Genomic DNA, 14095 nt, shown 5'->3' with positions numbered 1-14095 from the left:
TGTGAGAATAAATTCCTCTTTTTAACAGGGTGATTCAATCCCTTTACATTCCAGCTCACGAATTTAAGTGCACTAGCCATTATCAATTACTAATGCATAAAAGGCAGCAGGCATATAAAAAGTCAAGCAGTACTTTAGCAGTCTGGGAGCAGAGATGTAAACATAGATTCATAAAATCAAAACATATACGTGTCCTGAGCAATAAAGAGAAACAATAAATACAGTGAGTGATGTTGGAACTGGAAAACCCACCCCACCCACCCAACCCAAAACTAGATGGCTACCAAAACAAGTAGCTAGCTCTACCAAAAAAAATAACCCAAATACAACTTCCAGATCTGTGTCATTAACAGCAGTTCCATATAAATACTATAGCAAATAGTAACTAGTTTACACACTAGAAAACATAACTACAGATTAGAACACCTTCTGCAGAAATATAAAACTTAAAACCGAGAAAATCGGGAGAAAACTAAAACTAACCTACCTGCGAAAAATTATAGAAGAATAAAGTAAGAGAAAGGGAAAAAAAGGTTAAAAAAAAGGAGAAGAAAGGGAAAATTATAAATTCAAGACGAGTATTTATCAACCATTTACAGAGAGGAGAGAAAAAAATTCAGAGATTAGAAAAAAGGGTGAAGAAAATAAATAAATAAATAAATAAATAAATATAAAAAAAGGAAAAATAAATCAGCAATTAAACTGTGAACCAACAAACAGGGAGACCTTCACTACAGACTTCAAACCTCCAAAACAAGTTAGAGTCAGTTGTAGAACTCTGTAGATAAAGTTATACAAGAATAAAATAGATTACACACACACCAAATCCAGGGAGAGATTGTCAACAGCCCTTAGAGTTTCAATGAATAATGTCTGAATGACTCACGTAAAGTCTGAGTCCAGAAAAAGTAATTTTACTACGAGAAGTACTTATCCACCGTTTTAGGAGGTCTGATCGGGTTCTGAAGATGACTGGATAGCCGGAAGACTTGCCACAAATGCTTCAGCTTCCTTCGCTGATCTAAACCACTTGTATTTTCCAGTATTAAGCTTGATTCGTAGATCAGCAGGAGTACGAAGAGAGGGTTTAAAACCATGATCAAAAAGCACTTTCATTGTGCCTTTAAACTCAGCGCGCATCTTTAAGGTCTGGGGTGCAAAATCTTCCACAAAGCGAATGGTTGTATCCTGGAAAGTAAAAGACCCCCTGCGACATGCCTCCACAATCAGACTGTGTTTTACCTGGTATTGAAGGAAGCACAAAATTACTGGTCGCGGGCGGGAGCCTAGAATTCCGGGGGGAACGTAAACTCTGTGTGCCCGTTCGAGCTCGGGCGGGTTCGGAAGCAAATCTTTCCCGAATATCTCACAGAGAAACTTGGCGAAAAACTTCACTGTTGATCCCTGTTCGGTGGCCTCTGGTAATCCAAGAATTCTAAGATTGCAGCATCTGCTGCGATTTTCGAGATCCACCATTTTGGAAAGGAGTTTGTTACATTTTCCCTCTAAGCTGGAACAGAGAGTCTCCAGGTATCGAACATGGCTTTCTAAATCTTCAGAAGTCGAATCGATGTGAGATAAGTGTTCAGCATGTTTGTCCACTTTATCGTCCAATCCAGTTTGTCTTCCAACTGTTTGAAAGCTGTTTTGAATTCCTTTAAAATTTCATCTTGGAGCTGTCCGAGCGCAGCCCGGGTCTCGTCTGAGGGAGCTGTAGCTTCCTTTCTCCCGGATTTAGAACTCTTGCTAGACATTGTAAGTTAGATGTGTTCACAGGCAAGTAAGAGATACCGAAAAAGTTCCTAATTAAGGTTTAAAAAATGGAGACATTTAGTGCAAAGGTAGCGACCGTAACGGAACAAAAGTTCGGAGCAGCTAAGCAATCGCCATCTTACCGGAAGTCCTATTGTATTGACTTTGTCACAATTTCCTGTCTCCAATTTCCTAATTTATTTAATACCCTACATTATCATTTCCAACAAACTATCTGCTGGGGGAACTTAGTGGTCTGAGCAGCATCTGTGGGAGACATCAGGATTTCATGACATTTCAACCCAAAACGTTTCCTCCCACTTTTTTTTTCCATCAAAACTAAATTTACTTTATTTTCTGATTTTCGCCACTACTGCCTTTATTCCATTCCTCTGAGTTCTTCCATCTTTAACATTTTGCCTCTCTCCTCTCAAAGTTAAGCATCATAGAATATTTAAAAACAATGATCATTTTACAATCATCTTCCGGTAAAAGTTATTAGATGGTTCCCATTTAGTTAAATCTCTGTTGCTGAATCACTTGTTATGAATGATGCGTACATTCTGATGAAGAGCTTTCAATCATGATTTGTACCACTTTTCCTTCTTCTAATTCCAAGTACACAGGTGACCTCCATGTTACAACCATTTGAATAATGTAAATTTGTCTTTATAGACTTTATGAATCACAATTCAATATTTTGAGGTACAGTAGGAAATTTGCTCTCATGGAATTTATTTAGGAAAGGCACTAAATAAATAAATACATTATTTTCCAATGTAGGTTCTTGATGCATGTGCAGGTGGTCACAGCTTCATGCTATGGAAAACTGTGAGATGGATTATCTTCTTGGAATGCATCCCACCACTAACCCCTCTACAAGAGACACAATAGAATCAATGAAAGGCTGCATCTAACAGGACGGACAAATAACCAATATACAAAAGGCAACAAACAGTGCAAACACAAATGAAAGCAAAAATAAATAAGAAGAAGAAGAAGAAGAAGAAGAAGAAGAAGAAGAAGAAGAAGAAGAAGAAGAAGAAGAAGAAGAAGAAGTAAATATTGAGAACATGAGATGTAAAGGCCTTGAAAATGAGTCCAGAGGTTATGGGACCTGTTCCATGATTGGGTGAATGAAGTTGAGTTAAGTTATCCTCTCAAGTTGAGGAGTAAGAACTGTTTCAGAACCTGTTGGTGTGGGTCCTGAGGCTCCTGTATTTTCTTCCTGATGGCAGCAGTGAAAAGAGTGCATGACCTGGATGGTGGGGTTCCTTGATGATGGAAGCTGCTTTCCCTCAACAGCACTCTGTGTAGATGTGCTCAATGGTGAAAAATCATTTCATGTGATGGACTGGGCCATATCCACTACTTCCACTACTTTTTTGTAGGCTTTGCTACTTTCTGTTACTGTTAGCCCAGATATTGTGGTTGGTATATTTAGAAAGCAGAACATAATTGACTTGTTTCAAGCATTGTTCTCAACTGATCATATATTAAGATGTTTGTAAGTATTTCTGGGAGCTATTACCCGGCTAGACCCAAATAAGATCTATTGATGTAATTTGGACAGGCAAAAAATATGGTTGTCCTTGGAGAAGCTCAAACTGAAGACATTTCTTTTATTGAAAAAATACCTCATAATTGTCAGCACTTTGAATTCCATGAATTATTACAGCGTTTCCTCCCAGTGTGCAAGTCTGAGATTGGTGGGTTCATGATGAGCTGTCTTTGCAGGCACACCCAAAGTTTCCAATTGTCTACCTTTAACTGGTGGATTTTATTATAATATTTGTCAGGTTTTTTTCTGTGTGGAAGTATTATTGCCTATTTTGTATAATTCAGAGATTTTACGTGTCCTTGCAGCTTAGGTGTTTTATGGAGAAATGGTAACGCTATTCATCCTCAAGAAGCATAAAATGTTCATGTGCAAGAAAGTGTAAGTTGCTCGAGAAGAACACAGACTTGATTATGAATTGGAGTAAATATAAAGCTTAAAGCATTAGACTACAATGAATAATGAGAAATGGGAATCCTGACCTGGTACAAAACGTATCAAATACTCAAACCACTGGCATATAGTGGAATCTCCAAAAATATAAACAACTTTCCCACGAAGACAGTTGATAACATTTGCTGGCATGTCAAAGTTTTGAAGTCCACAGGTCTTTGATATCCATTTATCCTGATAATAAAATCCAGCTGGTGAAAGGAATGGCTTGCCAGGGAGACATTCACTGAGATTTTTGCCTAGAAATTAGGAGAGAGAAATTTAAGTACAATGCCTTTGATTTATAATCCACTGTTTAAAAGCATTAATGTCAAATTTCAAGAGAATATTAGACAGAAAATTAGTAATGAAAATCATGTGAAAATCTGCAGATGCTGGAAATCCAAACCAACACACACACAATATTCTGGAGGAACTCAGCAGGCCAGGCAGCTTCTATGGAAAAGAGTAAACAGTCTACGTTTCAGGCTGAGACCCTTCTTCAGGACTAGAAATGAAGTGGAGAAGTCAGTGTAAGAAAGTGGGGAGGGGGGAGGAAGAAGTACATGGTGGTAGGTGATGGGTGAAGCCAGGAGAGGGGGAGGGGTGCAATGAAGAGCTGGGAAGTTGATTGGTGAACGAGATAAAGGGCTCTGATAGGAGACTATAGAAGACTATGGAAGAAAGGTAAGGGGGAGGAGCATCAGAAGGAGATGATGAGCAGGTAAGGAGACAAGGTGAGAAGGTGAGAAGTGGAAACAGAAAATGGGAATGGTGAAGGGGGAGCAATTACTGGAGATTCGAGACCTCGATCTTTATACCATCAAGTTGGGGGCTACCCAGAAGGAATATAAGCAATAGCAACATGTGGGGAATGAAATGAAATGATTTAGATGCAATAACATAGAAAGTAAACAAGCTCTTAAAAATTGTGCTTGATATGTCCATGTAGTAAAAAAAAGACATGAATTTCAAATGCATCTTTCATGTTCACTTCAGTGTCTCTCAGAGCAATCTAAAGCCAATGTAGGGACTTTAAAAAGGGTGCAATCACCATTGTAAAATGAGAAATTTGGGAGTTAGTTTGGCAAAGACCAACAAATGTATTCTAATAATGACCAGACAATCTGTCAGAGTAATGCTGGCTGAAAGTGTCTGAACAACCATTCCCCTCCTCTTCTTTGAACATATGCTTTGGGATGTCAAAATTGCCTGAGGAGATAGAGCCAGCCCCAGTTCAATGCATAGCATCTGCAAAAGTGCAGTATTCCTTCATACTTCATAGAGAGCATAGATATTCAGACAACTTATTTAAATTAAAAATTAGGATCAGGATAACATGTGGAGCTTCAAGCACTTGAGAATTTTCCACATTAAGAAAAGCAAATTCATCAACACAATCCTATTTGTATTGAACAACCAAGTAAATTCATGTTGAAACAAACAAAATACAGTATTTGTTTCTAATCTGTTCCTAAAATTAATAAAAATCTATGTAAGGTATTAAATTCAGTTTAGGATATAAGAGAATCTTCAGCATGGAAGAACTACTCCCAACATTCCTGACATAATCCCTCGTACACAAATCTCTAATTTGTTAGGTCAGTATATTAGTATTATCTTACCTGAATGAGGTGAAGGCTTTACAATTACATAACCTTGATCTTTGGGTAATATTGGCCTCTTGATATTTTTCTGACTGAAAATATATTATTATTTCTTAATCTACTGCACCCATGAAATGTGACATATAAATGTTTAATTTTGTAGGAAGCATAGAGATAAAAGAGGATAGTTTATCATTTGAGCATATTGTCACCTAAAGACAGAGCCAGCAACAACTGATTGTTAATTCAAGGGGGTGGGTGAAAGCCAGAAGTTCTGGTACCAATGACATAACTAAGAAAAGGGATAAGGTCCTGAAGAAATAATATGAGGAGCTAAGAAAGAACTTGAAAAGCAGGACCTCAAGGATGAGAATCTCTAGATTGCTGCCTCTGCCATGTGTCAGTGAGGGTAAAAGTAGGATGATTTGGCAAATAAGTATGTGGCTGAAGAACTAGTGTAGGGAACAGGGTTTCAGACTTGTGGATCATGGGTTCTCTTCAGGGGAAGGTGTGAGCTGTATGAAAAGGAAAGGTTACTTCTGAACTCGAGGAGGACCAATATCCTTGCAGACAGGTTTGCTAGAGCAGTTGGAGCAGGTTGAAGCGAGTTTGGTAGGTGGATGGAAACCTGAATGATAAGTTCGAGGATCGGGTAGTTGTTGTAAAGGTAGATTCAGTGTGCAGAGCGATTGTGAAGAAGGATAGGGTATTAAGAATAGGGTATTAATGCAGTCTGTTGGATGGGTTGAAATGTGTCTATTTTAGTGACAGAAATATGAGGAACAAGGGTAATGAACTTAGAGCATGGATTAATACATGGGGCTACAATGTTAAGGCCATTACAGAGACTTGGCTGTCAAAAGGTCAGAAATGGCTACTGAATGTTCCTGAAATTAGCTGTTTCAAAAGGGAGGGAGGTAAAAGAGATGGGGAATGGCATTGCTAATCAAGGATAGTTTCAAAGCTGCAGAAAGGGAGGATGTCCACTGAGTCAGTGTGGGTGGAAGTAAGGAATATGAAGGGAGCAATCACTCTACTAGGAGCATTCATAGGCCATCCAATAACACTACAGACACTAAGTCTAGATCAGGAGAGAGATTTTTGAAAATTGCAAAAGTAGCATGGTTGTTGTCATGGGTGATTTCAACTTTCCTAATATTAATTGACAGCACCTTAGTGCAAAAGGTTTAGATAAGGTGGAATTTGTCAGATGTGTCCAGAAAGGACTGCTTGCATATTATATAGACAGGCTGGTAGAGGAGGCCATACTAGATTTGGTCAGGTGGGAGATCTCTCAGTGGGAAAACAATTCAGAGTCAGTGACCACAACTTCATGAGCTTTTCCAAGGCATTGGACAGGGATAGGAAGTCCTGATAGGTGGACTCAGCCTGAAATGATGACTGTTTACTCCACTCCATAGATGCTGCCTGACCTGCTGTGTTCTCCCAGAATTCTGTGTGCGTTACTCTGGATTTCCAGCATCTGCAGAATCACATGTGTGTGATTTACTACACTGTCAGTTTTTTATTCTGTGAATTGTCACTAGTGATGAAAGGCATCATGGGTACTTCTGCTAAGACACATCTATTTACGAATAACCTGACCACCAATGCCCAAAGGCTGGCAATGGAACCAAGTCTTGCTTGGGTTCCAGACTACAGGATTACCACATGAATCTTGCAACAGGTCAGATATTAGTAGGCTTCAATAGAAATTGGTTTTTACAGACCATCTACAACATTTTGTGGTAGGCAGATTGTCGTGATCTGAGTGATATTATGCCCAGTACCACAACAGTTTTGGAGGTTTCCCGTATTTAAGTGCTTATACTTCCGGATCAACAATAATCTCCCATCCTCAGAAGGGATAAAAGAAAGCAAAAACTAAACAGCTGGAGGATGTGGGCATGCCAAGCAGCATTTGTGGAGGCAGAGGGCTAGTCAACGTTTCAGGCCGAGACCCTGCATCAGCAGCGACAGATCAATATCTCTACAGCACCTGCCACCCCTTGTATTCCTTAAGCTCAATGAGAATTTCAGCCAGATGCATGGCTTCAGCTTACAGAGATGAATCACACTGCTCTTTTAAAGAAATTAATTTGATTAGTTTATGAAATCAGTTTATAGATGTGAAGAAAATGAATGCCAGTATCTAATGAGAATGATTTCCATACCTTTGAAAATAATGCAATTCTTTTCCAATTAAGAGTTTCTTGTTATAACCTGCCATCGCATGGTTGACACGAGATGAGCAGGGAAGCTTCTCTGGTCTGTAACAGAACCAGCGCTCCCCAGTCCTGAGATCAGTAAAGTTACAGAGTGGTTTAGTTTGAGACAAACAGAAATTACACACAGTGATCTGCAAGGTATTCCCCGACTTGAAAGTGCTTTTAAAATACACTCTGTCTGGGTTTTCCTTCCATATTCTTTTAAGGGCTTGAACCCCTTCACTGGGATGAACCAAAGAAACAGACACGTGGACTTCTCCTGGCCAGAATAAGGTAAAATTGATGTGATAAGTTCCATTTTGGTGATCTATAACCATTCCTGCTGAACTGGCTTTCAACTCTGGAGTGTGGATCCGGGCTTGGAGATAGTCACCCCTGTATTGCTTCGGATTTCCTTCAAAATCGTACATACGCACCATCACTTGTAACTGATCTCCAACATAGAAAGTCTTTCCAGAATTTAGAATAACAAAATATGCATGTGATGGGTCACTGCTTTTCTGAAAAGGCACATTAGGTCTGGGAGGCTTTGGCCATTCAACCATTTTGATCAGAGCCACACCCTCGGATCTTTCTTCAGGGGTGAAGCTGTGAATTTGATAGCCACATTTTAAAAGTCTGTCAATCCAAGATGATGGAGTTTCCTCCTTTAGCTGCTCTGCTGTGTGATTTGTTACGAACCCCGTAACTGGGTCACTTACCAGCAAAGATAGAGAGGTCCGTTGAAGACTGATGGTGCTATTTTAAACGTTTTTATTTATAAAGGGGCACAAAAGTAAGGTTAATACAAACATTCAGATAATATACGTCGTCAATACTCAATCTAAAGCGCGGGTATAGTGATAATCATCAATAAGAAATAGCTCTATCGTTTTGTCTAGGAGTAAAAATATTGTCCGATGGAAAGATAAATGTCTTTCAAGTTCATGCAGGCTTTTAGCCGTTTGGGGACCGCTGGGTTTCAATTGTTGGAGAGAGAGAGATTTTTGGTGAGAAAAGAAACTTGCCAGTCTTTTGGGCGCAAACCATTGAATCGGGAACGTGGGTTCCCCGTTATTAGTTCGAAGTCCTTTTCGGTGTTATCAGCCACCCGTTCCCCAGGCAAGGGGAAACGAACCACACATGGCTTCCGAATAGCTTCCTGTTATCACGGGAGCGATGAGCGAAGGTGTCTCCTTCTGGTGCGTCGCTAGGGGACTGCCTCCTGCAGTCCCTTTTTATCTTAACTTGCAGAGTTGTAGATGTCAATCAAGGTGGGGTGATACAATCCCCACCCCACATTGCCCGAGGGTGTCCACGTAGCCCTGATAGCTGGCACGTAGCATAGAGTCGCAATCGACAAAGGTGTCTCCAAGAAACAATGGTCAAAATCCATGGCGTTGTCTTTCTGAGGATTGTCTCTCATTTCCTGGGTCCCAGACCCGAATTAATAGCGATCTTGCAATTCTCAGGAAGGAGGGGGCTGGGATCATAACACCTCCCCTCTTAAAAACGTTTTTACCAGTGGTTAAAAACTGATTCGTACAGAGTCTTACAGGATTTTAGCATCTAACACAATACACAAGCTTTTCTTTACACTACAGAGCTATACAGTTATACATTTAATTCAGCATCTAAACAGTTAACGATTACAGTGGCACTTCCTTTAATATTTTTCCCTCTTGTACCTGACTAAAGGCTGGTAGCATCAGATTTCAACTTAACAGGCAGGTTCCAAGGGGGTTGTCTTTGTTATTCACATGCTTTGTCAAAATTCCGTACAGCCTGTTTTTCTATTTAAAGATGGCGCTCCCATTAACCGTCACCTTTTTTCTGGTGAGTTCCTACGGGAGGAACTCGAGTAGTTTGGCGAGGTAAACTCCTGTCTGCCTCGTTCATAGGAGTTATTTTATCAACACCGTGTCCCAGACTTAGGTCATTTCCACCCAATTCTTTATTTTTAAGCAAGTGGCTAGTTTTCTCTTCAGGAACCATCCTGCTATTAGTTTTCAATTTAAGATCTGCAAGCGATCCCTCTTTGTTCAAACAGCATTTCAAATTCTGCTGTTTCACACCACACCCTTGAATAACAATAGTGTGTGGGGCCCCGGCAGCTCCCGGCTTACTCTGTAAGCGATCTGCAGGGTTTAAAATTTCTTCATTCGATTTGGGAACTACAAACTTTCCGTTCCTTTCAATAATAATATTTATCTCCCCATGTTCGAGTTCCGCTTTAAGTTTCACCACCCCTTTGAGTACAAACACCTGGGAACCCTCACTTCCCACAATTACCAGGGTTAACCCTGTCTTCACTGAACCCAGTCTGTCTGACCCAAAAGGACGGCCGTCTCATTCAGCTGAATCAGATACCTCAGACCTTTTCTGAGCTCTATGACTAGGTTCAGGACCACGTGCATCCCTGTCTTGGACACACTCAAACGGGACATTGACCTCTTCCAGGCTTTCAATACCCGTACCTTTTTCAAACTCCAAATTCCCTTGCTCCTCCCAGCTACTCTCTGGGCAACTCCCTTCTGGAGTAAATTCAACCCCGCGGGCTGAAACAACCTCATCTGCCAACCCAGCAGACCTCTCCAAGGTAATGGCATCCTTTTCATCTAGGACTTCCCTCATCTCATTATCGGGAACACTTTTAGAACTCTCAACTTCTTCAAACAGGTCTGCCAACCCAGACAGATCATCCATGTCGAACCCTGGACCTTTTAACAGCTTCATCTGTTTCTCATCTTTATTTCCTACCTCTAGGACCTTCCTCTTCGCTAAGGGAGGATCTATCTCCTCTCCCTTACCCCCTTTCACTTTACTACTCCTCGTTTTACCACCCTCTAAACCCTCGTGGCACAGGGTCGGTAAAGACATCTCGGCCAAATCAAAACAGGCCAAATTTAAACTGCTCTCAGTCTCAGCGGCCACTCTTGACAGGCTGCGAGTGACCGCGCATGCAGGATAGATCTTAGGATCTGAGGGCGGGGCCTCAACCCTCGCAGGCTGGGTTGTCAGCTTCATGGCTGCACCCATCTTCCCACCCGCTAGGTCGTTACCCAGAAGGACGTCCACGCCTTCCCCCGGCAACTCCGGCAGGACCCCCAGTTCCACTGGTCCCGACACCAACTCACAATCTAGAAGGACCCTATGCAAAGGAACCACTTCGGTCCATTTTCCTATGCCTCTCAGGGCTTCCTCTCCCGTCTGAGGTCCGAACTTTAACACTTTACTGCTAATCAATGATAGCTCTGCCCCCGTGTCTCTCCAAATCCGTACGGGAATTGGTGGGTCCCCCTCCCTCAAAGACACGGTTCCGTGTGAGAGACAAATCTCAGACCCTTTTCGCACTCTGCCAACCCGGGGCTCTCTTGTCGATTTTCTGATTACCACTGCACACCCAATAGGGACCGCTGCTTTCCCCTTTTCTGGCTCCTTCCTCAGAGCAAAGCACTTAGATGCAATATGACCCACCTTTCCACAATTAAAACAGGTCAAGCCAGGACCTCTCCTGCCGTCTTGCCTCTCCTCCTCAATTTTACCACTAGCTCCCGGCGGGACCTCTGCCTCAGCCGGCGGACTTTCTCGATCGTTCCCACGGTCTCTCGGGGTACTTTTATTCGAGGGAAACTTTGTCTTGTGGGTTAGGGCATATTCATCTGCGAACCTAGCAATTTCTGAGATGGACTTATTCGGCTTCTCATTCAAATACATCCGGATCTCCTCCGGAACACAACCTTTAAATTCCTCAATCAAAAATAACTCCCTGAGACGCCCATCCTCGCCCACCATTTCTGCGGTGCACCAACGGTCCAAGAGCACCCCCTTCTCATGGGCAAACTTGGTATACGTCTGATTCCACCCTTTCTGTAAATTTCTGAACCTTTGTCTATATGCTTCAGGTACTAGCTCGTACTTCCGGAGAATAGCCTCCTTTACTTTGGGATAATTCTCCGCTTCCCCCTCCTCCATGGACAACGCCGCATATGTTCGTTGTGCCTTCCCTTTTAACACACTTTGTAACAACGCCACCCACTGCTCTTTGGGCCACTTCTGATTCACTGCCACCTTTTCAAAAAGCAAGAAATAACTATCAACATCCGTCTCCTCGAACGGAGGTACTAACCTTAACTCCCGACTAACATTAAACCGCTCCTCTCGGTCTGACCCTTGATCTCTTCGCTCTTGCCTTAACTTCTCCATCTCCAAGTCATGTTTCCTCTGTTTCTCTGCCTCCTCATACTCTCTCTCCTTCTCGGCTCTTTCTTTCTCTTTTTCAGCTGCTTCCAGCCCCTTTAGCTGGAGCTCATGATCCCGTTTCACCTCTAACTCCTTTAGTTGGAACGCCTGCTCCCTTTCTCTCTCAGCCCTCTGTTTCTCTTTTTCAGCTGCTTCCAGCTGCTTTACTTTGATTTCATGTTCCAACCTTAATTTCTCCAACTCTAACTGATCCGTCCCAATCGCTAGTACCTTTTCAGGGATATTTTCCAAATCCTCAGCTGTAAACACCTTCTTCTCAATGTAATACTGAGTTATGGCCTTTTGCACCTCCCGCTTTTTCATTGACGACCTCACCTCTGTGAGGCTTAACCCCTTCACCAAATTTACCAAGTCTGATTTGGTGGCCGTCTCTAGCGCCCCCAGAGTTGAGTGTCCCATAAATTTCTCCACGTCCATCTTTGCTGGTTTCCCGTCTGGCTACCCGCGCAACCAGACCCACGTTTGGACTTAAGCCCGATTCACTGGCCCTCCAATTTGGTATCAAATCTCGAGACGAGGCCCCACGTTGTTACGAACCCCGTAACTGGGTCACTTACCAGCAAAGATAGAGAGGTCCGTTGAAGTCTGATGGTGCTATTTTTAAACGTTTTTATTTATAAAGGGGCACAAAAGTAAGGTTAATACAAACATTCAGATAATATACGTCGTCAATACTCAATCTAAAGCGCGGGTATAGTGATAACCATCAATAAGAAGTAGCTCTATCGTTTTGTCTAGGGGTAAAAATATTGTCCGATGGAAAGATAAACGTCTTTCAAGTTCGTGCAGGCTTTTAGCCATTTGGGGACCGCTGGGTTTCAATTGTTGGAGAGAGAGAGATTTTTGGTGAGAAAAGAAACTTGCCAGTCTTTTGGGCGCAAACCGTTGAATCGGGAACGTGGGTTCCCCGTTGTTAGTTCGAAGTCCTTTTCGGTGTTATCAGCCACCCGTTCCCCAGGCAAGGGGAAACGAACCACACGTGGCTTCTGAATAGTTTCCCGTTATCACGGGAGCGATGAGCGATGTTGTCTTCTTCTGGTGCGTCGCTAGGGGACTGCCTCCTGCAGCCCCTTTTTATCTTGACTTGCAGAGTTGTAGATGTCAATCAAGGTGGGTGATACAATCCCCACCCCACATTGCCCGAGGGTGTCCACATAGCCCTGATAGCTGGCACGTAGCATAGGGTCGCAATCGACAAAGGTTTCTCCAAGAAACAATGGTCAAAATCCGTGGTGTTGCCTTTCTGAGGATTCGCTCTCATTTCCTGGGTCCCAGACCCGAATTAATAGTGATCTTGCGATTCTCAGGAAGGAGGGGGCTGGGATCATAACAGCTTAAACTTTGGATCTGGATATTTCTTCCATGTTCCATCTGTTTCATCTCCAAACTGTAGAAAGGAATATTTTAGTAAAATAACTATATTTGTACATAAGGTTCATCTTCTTAACTTACCAAATTGAAGCCTCAGAAAATGCAGGGATTTTAATACCCTAAGGGAGTTGTTCAGAATCTTGCCAGATGGGAAGATAGAAGGTCAAAAATGAAGGAAAGAACTGAACTTAGAAAGTTATCTCAGAGTATATATGTAACATCATATTACAGGGAAGAGATGTAGATGGATAGATGGCTGTAGTAAAAATAAGATCACAGAAACAGACTCATACAAAAGGAAGCAAGCACTTTGTCTCAGATACATCAATTCAGCCTAGATACCCTTTCTCCTATCACAAACAAGAGAAAATCTGCAGATGCTGGAAATCCAAGCAACACACACAAAATGCTGGAGGAACATAGCAGGGCAGGCAGTGTCTATGGAGAAAAAATACAGTTGACACATTGGGCTGACACCCAAAACCTGCTGAAGGGCCGCAGCCCGAAACGCCGACTGTATTTTATTTTCATAGATGCTGCCTGGCCTGCTGAGTTCCTCGAGCATTTTGTGTGTGTTACCCTTTCTCCTTAAATCTATGTCCTGTATGTCTTGATTCACTAACCTAGAGTAAAAGATTATATGCATTCATCCTCTCTATGCCCTCATGACTATATATACCTCTGGAAGATCACCCCACATTCTTTTACACTTCAGAGAATAAAGTCCTAGCTTGCTCAAGCTCTCTCTATGTCAGTCACACAAATCCTGACAACATCCTTGTACATCTTCCCTGCACCCTTTTCAGATCAATACCATCTCTCCTATAGCAGGGGGACCACATTTAAAAGCATTATTCCAAATCAGAATGAAAACTATGTTTATCACTCACCTACGCTGTGAAGTT

General features: G+C 42.0%; 1 protein-coding gene across 1 annotated transcript in view; it reads right to left on the bottom strand.

The window, feature by feature from the left end:
- Positions 1-14095, bottom strand: part of LOC140727195 (NXPE family member 3-like) — a 78020-nt gene that overhangs the window by 16119 nt on the left and 47806 nt on the right. The window contains 2 exon segments of the mRNA XM_073044463.1: positions 3793-4002; positions 5368-5437. Of these exon segments, the coding sequence (XP_072900564.1) occupies positions 3793-4002; positions 5368-5437 (280 nt within the window).

The sequence above is a fragment of the Hemitrygon akajei genome, chromosome 5 (assembly GCF_048418815.1).
Source record: "Hemitrygon akajei chromosome 5, sHemAka1.3, whole genome shotgun sequence".
Classification (NCBI taxonomy): domain Eukaryota; kingdom Metazoa; phylum Chordata; class Chondrichthyes; order Myliobatiformes; family Dasyatidae; genus Hemitrygon; species Hemitrygon akajei.
This window is presented reverse-complemented; position numbering and strand designations above follow the sequence as displayed.